The 9,858-nt window shown below is 42.7% G+C and overlaps 1 protein-coding gene across 1 annotated transcript; it reads right to left on the bottom strand.

Moving 5' to 3' along the window:
- Positions 1-568: 568 nt before the first annotated feature.
- On the bottom strand, positions 569-8,554 carry eef1e1 (eukaryotic translation elongation factor 1 epsilon 1). The gene is made up of 4 exons (XM_086191276.1): positions 8,440-8,554; positions 7,106-7,303; positions 3,451-3,546; positions 569-1,455 (listed from the first exon to the last, which is right to left on the bottom strand). The coding sequence occupies exons 1-4, from the start codon at positions 8,521-8,523 to the stop codon at positions 1,312-1,314; spliced, it is 522 nt and encodes a 173-aa protein (XP_086047402.1). The 5' UTR covers positions 8,524-8,554; the 3' UTR covers positions 569-1,311.
- Positions 8,555-9,858: the final 1,304 nt, after the last annotated feature.

Here is a 9,858-nt window from a genome sequence, read left to right as displayed (position 1 = left end):
GGTTCTGGGCGCCGCTGCCATGACTCGGACCGTTCATGGTCCTAACAGCAAACGCGCAGCCAGCAGCAGAAAGGCGTTCAGAGGCACAGATCATTGTTCATGTCATAAAAAGATCCCTCGGCCCCTGGGTGCTCTTTTTTTTCCCTCCCCCCTCTCTTTCTCGCTACGGCCTCCCTCCATCGCTGCCTTCCTCCGTCCTTCTCTCTCCAGTAGCCCCCCGTGGGAGTGTGAGGGTTGAAATGACACACAGTGGCTGACTGTCGCCCAGGGGCCCGGGTTTCTGGCCTTGGCTGGCTGGATCTGTGTGGCAGCTGGTGAGCCCGCTGCCCTCTCTCTGGCCTGCAGCATCAACAGTGGTGGTAGTGGGACTGATTGGAGCCTCACTCTGATCTCTTGACTGTGGGGCTGACGCTCAACTGCTCGCTGCTGCCCACACGACTGGTGGCGAGGAAGTGGGACGGAGAGCCGTGATGCAATCAAGAACATGTAGCGAAACAGAACTGTCTGGTGGAATGGTGGAGCACTGGATAACAACAACAACAACAAAAAATCACCAAAACTACCGAAGCTCTGACGGAGAGGACAGAGGTGAACTAGTGACCACATTTATTGGAACAAGAAGAAATGCATTGATATGGCATGAAGGATGCAGCGTGACATTGCTGCATGAAACGCAGAGTCATCTTGTGTTCAAGGCCCAGAGTAAACAAAGATTTAATGACCATTAATAAATAAAGACTTCATTTTTTTTTTAAATTGAACTAGCAGCACTTGCTTTCCCCTTCACCTGTAAATCTTCGAGGAAAAAAAAAAAAATTTCAATGTAGACTTTCCAACACTCAAAAACATTACAAACACCATAACACCAACAAAACTGTTCCCTGGTTGCTCCCTGATCTTTTTAATGAAGGTTAGGAAACCTTATCAATAATGACTGAGGAGTTAAGACAGTCAGAACAATCGTAATTAAAAACATGGGCACTTCAGTCTTTTATTAACAAGCAATCCCTTAATAGTTTCAGTGCCTCTGACACTAAAACTTGATTTAGTTGGTTCGTTAGTCTTGGTTTTCTCTTCAATAACATGAATAGTCATCCCCAAGTCGACTGGGACTGACTCCAGACCACTCATGACCTTCTAGAGAGACAAAAGGTGGAGCTAAATGTTGGATGGATGTTCAGCCATGTGACCAGGACAAAAACAAAGCCAGGAAACGTAACAGGACTATAAAGATGGTGATGTGACGCACTCTTGTACTGCGGGAATCTGGACGTAGGAACTTCAAATGAGTCTGCTGGGTCTGGTCTGGGTTCAGTGATGTCTGCTGGTGTAAAGTCTGTTCCTGAGCACAACTATTGGAGGGAGGTGGTGTCGGACGCCGGGATAGTGCTGGATGTGGTCGAACCATCGCGTCACGTTCATGTACTGCTCCTTCTCCTGGATGGTCAAGTCAGCCTGGGTGCAAGATGAGAGAGGAGCATCATTAGACATGAGCGTTGAGCCGAACATCCTAAAATCAGGATTTATACACATCCAGAGTGAAGAAACAGGCAGGCGAGCTGACTGGGGACCCTTCACACCCAGCTCGTAACCTCCTCCCCTACATGATGATGTCATTAAGAACCCTCAAACAAGAAACCTGGAATGTTCAATGCCCACCCACAATATCCTACAGTGGTACAGTCCATATTCAGCTTCGCATTTGTTAATAATTCTGCTTTTATTCTACTAACTTTGAACTCTGCACTGTGGTCCACATATGTGCAGCTTGAATAATTGACATATAATAACATATTTATTATCAGTATGCTCATACACTTCGATAATCAAGCTAATGGTTATGAATCAACGTTTGTTTTCAGTGACAATCACTCATCTAGAACACATTGATCACCTCAAGACAGATTCCCTTTGTTTCTCCTCTGTTTCGGGAAAAATTTGTGAGAACTCAACAAAACCAACAGACACATGCAGAATGTGGCCCCGCCCCTCATGCTAGTTCCTATGACACTTTCTGGAGCACGCATTAAATTAGTGAAATAATGAGATGAAGATCTGATATATTAGCCTATACGCAACTGGCAAATACCCCAATTATGAACGCTGCATCGATGCGACACAGACACACACACACACACACACACACACTGGGAAATACAGACAATAGGACACAGTTGTGTTTTAAATGTCGAATCATTGAAAGTTTTTGCATCGAGAAATAACCTTTCAAGGGAGAATCATGATGCCTCAGGGACCTGATTTTTTTTCATGAAGTGGTGCTCCCTCCGACCCAAGAATATTTGGCGGGTTATGATGATTACCGACTGATATCTCATCGAACAATCGTAGCTTTACTCTGTGAAGAGCCGACGCCAAGCAGACCAACGATCTTTGTTTGACAAGTTTGTTGTAAACATTTGGCTGTTATTGCACGAATGCAAATCTCAGCAGAGTTAATCAGGGTGTCCTTGGAAAATTTGTCTCATTAGTCGTGTACTATTTCATGATCTCATTAAGGGAAATGTGGAAATTCCCCACACAGACAGCATCCCAGCCTAGAACCATTCTAGCATCAGTCAGGTTTAATATTTGTGTCATCTTGTTTTCTATGAATTGAACATCAGGACAGGCTGTGGTTAAGGGTTGGGTTATCTGACCTCGTGCCCCTGAGGTTAAAAACCACACTGATTGCGAGCCAAAGTGACGCTCCTCTGCCTGGTGGCGGCGGCAACCTTCCATCTCTGCTATACCCACTGACATCTCCTAACACGTGATCCCTGCTTCCCTCCATCTCAGCCCGTCTTCCTCATCTCTGAAACCACTTCCTTCTTTGTCCTGGAAGGCATGGCAAACTTGAGAAGACATCACTTTATTTTTCTGAAGCGAAAGTGAGAATGTGTTTAGAATCCGTGTGTTTATTGCCAACTTGTTCTTTCTGACCATTGACCGTGTGACTAGTCTAATTCTGGGTTATGTGCTGTGAAAAGTTGCTTGCAAAAGTTGTGGCTTCACTGAAGCCGAGTGCTGATACTTTTCTTCAACATCTATCAACCCAAATCCCAACTGAATCCATCCCAGTATTTGACTGGAACCAAACCCCTATTATTAACTCAAATACCAAAATATTTGATATATTCTGATTTTTTTTCACCGCGCTGAATTGTTTGAAACGGAACAGATGCACACCGAGGAGTCCACACATCTGAATCCAGGGCTCATACATTTGTTCTTTTACAGATACAGTTCCAAGGTTTTTGAATAATTCTTTCATGACCGTTTACTCTCTGAAAAGTCTCTTTACGGATGAAGGAAAAAGCCTTTATTCATACTGTATATTTCATTCTGAAAACTTTTCCTGACCTAGAAATCATCGTATCAAGAGAGGATTTTCCCAGGGCTTTCATGACTGTGTGAGTGAGACAAAAACCCTTGGAAAGGGGAACTACGTACGATCAGTGGATGAACTCCATAGTACAGGAGTGCATCAGCGACGGTGAACTTCTGGCCAGCCAGGTAGACCTTGTCTTGCAGGTAGAGGTTGAGGTCCTGGAAGAGAGGAAAGACCAAAAATAGAATTACTGATGCCCATAAGGTAATTCGTTTAAATCCTGAGTATGTGACATGGCTGCTGAGGGACTGTCTAGCTAAACAATGATAAATCTTAATATCTTTAACACTGGAACCGATGGTGGCCCAGAATCGACTTCATCAGTTCATCTACAGGTCTCAGATAAGAAAGAATGATCTGACTCACTGCGAGCTTCGTAGCACTTACATAGTCAATTTAAGGGTGTGTCACCATTGACAATACCCCCCCCCCCCCCAAATACCGGCTGTATCACAGTAGGACACCATTTTATGAACTCTATGTTGCTTTATTACGTGGGCCCCAATTATGGACGCTGTAAAGAACACAAAATATAGACATCTTATCACAGAAAAACTAACTATAACACCTTTATCCAAAACATTTCTATGTTACCACTTTTTTCACACCGGATGAATAAATTAAGGGGGAATCAGCATTTACATACAAAAGTGATAGATGAAACAACCTTAAATAAAGGTGGAACTGTATATTCTATCAGATGTCTTTACATTATGTTGTTGTCTAGATGGAGACTACAGACCTGCAGGGAGTATGACAGCAGGTTCGTTAACCTATATAACTGGGTGGGTGCGTGAGTCTGGATCCTCGCTTGCACGTGTGTGTGTGTGTGTGTGTGTGTGTGTGTGTGTGTGTGTGTGTGTGTGTGTGTGTGTGTGCGTGCGCTGTGTTATGTGGATAGGAATAATATATAACCTGAGGGGGTATGGCATCTCCACTCATGACTGGCATCTTAGCGCAGATGCCGCACAAAACAGACTATTTGTTTACTCCACTACCAAATGAGTACAACTGGCGCTTGCAGATCTAATGAAGCTGTCTTAAACTTGGGCAGTGTAATGTGCAATTCTCAGTCCAAAGTCATGCACGGAAGTGCTGGTCCCAAGGGAGAGGACCGTCTTTAGCACTTGTACATTGTACGAAGGGAACACTCCATGCACACTGAGCATCTTGGGGGCAAATGGAGTTATTGTGCGGCAAGAGTGGGTGATGCCAAACAAGGCATGAAGACTGCAGACTTCCTCCTCTTCCACAATCAGATCCTTGCTTTTTTTAGCCTACAGCCATGGAGTTGAAGCCCAGTCGAGCATCAGAGGAGAGGCAGTTCTCCTGCTGCCCCCCGCCCAGCACATAGGTCACATACAGGCTAGAAAAGTGCAGCTGTTCCCTTCTAAATTAGACCGAAACGGAACCGATACAGAACTGCACAAAAATATATATGGAGTGAAGAGTGTCTTTCTGTAACTCAAAAATCAGCCTAGTGAGCTCAGTCAGGCTTTCAAACGTCTGGCATTTGCTTTTGACCTATTTTTTTTTCTTTTCTGAAGAACTTAAGACCACATTATTAGGACCTTGTTGTTTATGCTACTTTCCTATATCTAGTTTGGTCATGACTTTAAGAGAGGAAGCAGAATGCACCAACTGAGGACGTTCTTCTGAATCCATAGATTCAGCTTTGACATTTAGAAAAAAAAATTCTGATTGCGATACTGCAAATGCTTCCATATCTGAGGGAATGAAAATTCGGCCTAAGTGAAACGCATTAAAACGATGGTGCGATTTTTGGGATATGAGTAATCAAATCTGTAGAAAATGTCCAAGACAGCAGTATCAAATTCAAAATGCCATTGTGACACATTTTGCCTTGAATAAATATCGCACCAACTTCCAACAAAATTGCCCCAATGAAAATTCAATCCATTTTGCAGCCCCCCATGCAATTTAATTTTCAACCAATTTGTTTTTGATGAGTCTTTCAAAGGCCACTAATGTGTATTTGATTGCTGTCATGACAGTCGGGGAATTCTTCAATTGTAACTTATTCAATCAAGCTAACCTAGCCTCCTGATGCATCCTATCCCCGTAAAACTTTGTAGTAATCCGGGGCAGAAGCTCAGACCTGGGAGCTTTCATGCTGGAATCATTTCTTTCTGTTAAAAACTTGAGTGAATTGTTTTCACCCAACACTCACAGATTTTTTTAATCGAACCAGACAGTGATCATAATGCAGTATGGAATATGAGGCTAGAGGAGCACACAGATTCACCCCAACATTCAGCTAACTTTGGGAACAGGGCCAGGCCAAGTGACCCAGGGTTTGACTGTCACGTTGCATGCATGACAACATGTTTAATTCAGGGGTGAGTCTCAGCTTGAAAAACTATCAATTTCCTTTTGACATCCTGGGGTGGAAAAGTTTAAGAACTCTTGCAGCTGACAGTTTTTGTCTGGTTAACTTAATGGAAGATGACTGGTGCTCTTGAAAGAGGAGTGTTAAGGACGCTGCTAAAGCAGCGGGACAGGGGGCCACTGGGCACCAGAGCTGAGCTGCTCACGGCGACTTCCTTCTGTAAGTGGCACCATTAAAATATTTAAGAGGCCTGTCCAGATAACATGCTGCCGCACAGCATGACTCCTCAGCCATGCCACAACAGTGTGTCACACTGAGAAATGCACACACACACACACACACACACACGCATACACAAACACACAGACACTTCACGCTGACAGGACAGTGCCAAGAGGCACCGAGTGTCCAGCAGACGGGTGGCTGGCGATCCATTTCACGCTGACTGGCGTCAGGCACATTATAGCATTTTTCTCTGTTGTGTGAGGCCATGTCACTGAGGGGCCATACATCAGTCTGTGTTGCTGTTGCTAGTGTCTTAACAAGACACACACATGCACGCGCACTTGGGGACAGAGGATGTGAAAGCACAGGAAATGCTGCGGCGCCTCTCAAAGGTTCAGAGTGGTTTCTAAGTCCTGCATAAATACTGCAGGAACAGTGACATGACCAAGATTTCTATTAACAAATTCGGAGGATGGATAACAGATTGAATGATACTATATTTTGTAAACTATTAATTTAAGAAACATCCCAAACTAAATTTTCTATGGAGAGCAAGTGATAAACGGTGGAAATTACATTTCAAGTTCTCAAACTGGTCAAAAGATGTGATTATTTATGATCGTCACTGGTCACCTATGAGGTCTGTCCAGAGCAGGGTGACTCGCTCTTAATAGGCAGGTCAAACTATCTAACTTGGTAGTGCTCATCAAATACCAAGCAAGAGTCTAGAACTGCAGAGAACATCACAAATCACATCATCGCCAGTCGCAGCGATCCGACGCATACAGACATGAAGTTGTCGGATTTGGTGTCTGTAGCGTCACGGCTGAGAGCTGACAGACTCTTTTTGCTCACTCCATGATTTCTCTGCACGTGGGTCAGGAGATTAGTAACTCTTCTATTTGTAAAGTTTTACAGTCATGCTATTTATCTTTATTATAAAATCACACTTGATCCGTACTCAAGCTTGAGCAGCGTGCTGTTTTTTTTAAAACTGTCAACTTTTGAAGTCGTGAAGAGAAATAAAACATCTGCAATTCACTTCTAGCTTTTTATCCATACTGACTGAAGCTTAACACACTTGATGAGATGAAAAATGTGCCAGGCAGATTCTGAGGCTTTGATATCTTCTCATTCTCTACCTTCAGTATGGTTTTGATATCTTCCTTGGCATAGCCGTCCAGTTTGCTCACTCGGTACTCCAGCCACTGCTGCACCACAGCTCTGCTCTCTGCCTCGTCCCCCAGAAGTTCTGGGCGCTTGGCCTCTTTCACCAGGTAGCAGGCGATGGTCACCAGTCCCACCAGTGGAGGTCCATTATTATTCTGTAGTACAGGTACCTTAGGGCAGAGGTGGTGAAATAAGTCAACTGGGGTTTATATATGCTGTATTTCACAACATACTGACTTTCCCTTGGTTCAGTAAATATCTTTCATAACTTCTACCAAATCAAATCAACACTGTAACACAAATCTCTGTAATCTGTAACATTTTTTTTCATATTATTGTGTATACTTTTATATATTTACATCGATGTAAATGTCCCAGTCATTAACCACTCCTCTTCAATTGTTGGATGAGAGAGAGAAAAAAATGGAAAACTATCCAAATGAGGCTTTGCTTAGTATAACATCTTTATGTCAGAGTTCTAATCCCCTGACCTCATCTGTTGGTGCACATTTCCCTGCAGTTTCCTGATAATGAATATGCCTTTTAATGAATATGCCTTTTAATTAGGTCCAAGGAGGCAGAGCTTTTTTTCTTTTACTGTCCAATAAACAAACTCATGAGGTAGAAGCAAAATTAAAACTTTAACAAATTTTAATTTACAAGAGAAAATATATACAGACGTTCCAGACACATCAAGTGATAAATGACCGAACAGCTGGCCAAAATTCGACTTCTCTCTCCGAGATGACCAGGCACAGTAATCGTCCGGTCACCTCCGGGAACCGGGGTGAAGGCGCACAGCCCTCGTTTCATCCACAGGCGAGTTTAGCAGGTGCTTTGGTGTAGCCGAGGATCCCAAATCACACACTTAAATGGTTAGAAATTGGTGCACATTGGTGAAACACAGCATCCTCGAAATGCAGCTATTCAGGATATTCGTTCCCGACAGAGAGATCCTTTCCCACAAGGTGACAGCCCACTCCTTCTCTTTCCTTACACCTTTTCGAGCATGCGCGGAGCATGGATCTGTTTAATTCTATTGACATGCCGCTGACTTTTAGAGATGACACAGTTGTTTATCTGGATATGATCTCACTGTCAGCCCAGTGAATAAAAATAATAACTGACCATTAATTGGGTCAAGGTACCACACAAGTTTGGAAACAAGAACTAACGTCAACACACATGGCTCGCTAGTTAGCCTAGCTAGCTAATGTGCTAATAGCAATGACTTACTCCCTCCCTTTCGACTAAAATAAAGGTTGAACACAGCAGTAGACGCCGTGAAAATGTGAGGTATTATCACCTTTTTATCTCCTCGAGTACTGTATTTGTTGGGCTTTTTCAATCCTAAGTATTTCTCCAGCGACGATAGCTCTCGTAACGCCATGTTTCTGTCCGGCTGATGAACACGGGAGAGTGCGTCTGTTCTGATTGGCTACGTCTCTTTACTCCGCCCACTAAAGGTTGAATGACGATAGATTTGACCAATAAAAACAGAGTGTGAGAGTCCGTCATCACATTGCATCAGTATATGATCCGTGTTTTAAGAAAGAAATACCAAAAACCTTGTATTTTATTTGTCATATCTCTATGCTCAATTTTTATTAAAAAAAGAAAAAAGAAACATAATGCAGGCTGAATTTGACAGTGATTTCTTGACAAATGAATAATCATACATCAAAGCATATTATTTTTAAAATGTGATTTGTTTTTTGTTTATTTTCTCGATGAGGGACAGTACTAGCTCTTAGAGATCACGACATATGGACATGAATGAAGAATGATATATTTCAATGCAGATATTAATATAGTTAATGGAGAAACTTGCTATATACAGCCTAGAAAAACTTAACTGTGTTTTAAGTGAATATTTTCTTTATATGAGTACCCGCATCTGTTTAGATGAATAAACCATGATTAATCCAGACCATTTTCTTCTCTAATTTGAATTTATGGAATACACACACACACATAAACACAAAGTACTACTACTGTACGTTGATCCTACTATAATCCTGCCATCTCTTTGGTGTGCTCAACTCCAATTTACCCCCCCCCCCCTTTCCCCAAGCAGCCCATGCTGAAGTGATCTAAAATGAGTGTTATGCAGACCTGCCAGTTCAGAGCAACATGCCTGTTTTCACAGAAGTTCTCTGCGAGGATTCGTGGTTAAATGGAATCAAAATGACAGTGGAAGGTCTGGAATTTCAGTCTGACATCCTGCAGCAAAGTTTACTTGCTCTGTCTGTGTCTGAAGTGTGTCCCGGTTTGACATTGTGTATGTTATGTCTGGTTGGATTTGTTCCGTGCTTCTACGATTTCCCCATAATGAAATGTCACCTGTCAGTCAAAAGTGGGCTTATTAACTGTATAATGTCCAGGTGCATCTGTGGGAGTGTGACAACAGAGAGTGACAGCTAGGCTGAGGTGTCACACGACAAGCTTTCGTTTCCTCTCCAGTGATCCTTTTTGAAACAGCTCCTCTGAATGACAAGGCTTGAGGTCATTCCAGGGACTGCAGCAATACAAATTAGCACTGACTTTGTTCAGCCTGAATATATAAATATATACAAAAGACGCAGAGTGAGGGGAGGAAGTCTTAAATCAAGGGGAAAAAGAAATCTGTTATGTATAAGTATATATGCTCTGAGGGAGCTTTAAGTTAATAGAGTTATTCAGTCACTGTTAATCGCTGTGAAATACAACAGAAGAAATACAAACT

The sequence above is a fragment of the Aulostomus chinensis genome, chromosome 21 (genome assembly GCF_037954235.1).
Source record: "Aulostomus chinensis isolate RoL2024-O1b breed Wild chromosome 21, RoL_Achi_v1.0, whole genome shotgun sequence".
Taxonomy (NCBI): domain Eukaryota; kingdom Metazoa; phylum Chordata; class Actinopteri; order Syngnathiformes; family Aulostomidae; genus Aulostomus; species Aulostomus chinensis.
This window is presented reverse-complemented; position numbering and strand designations above follow the sequence as displayed.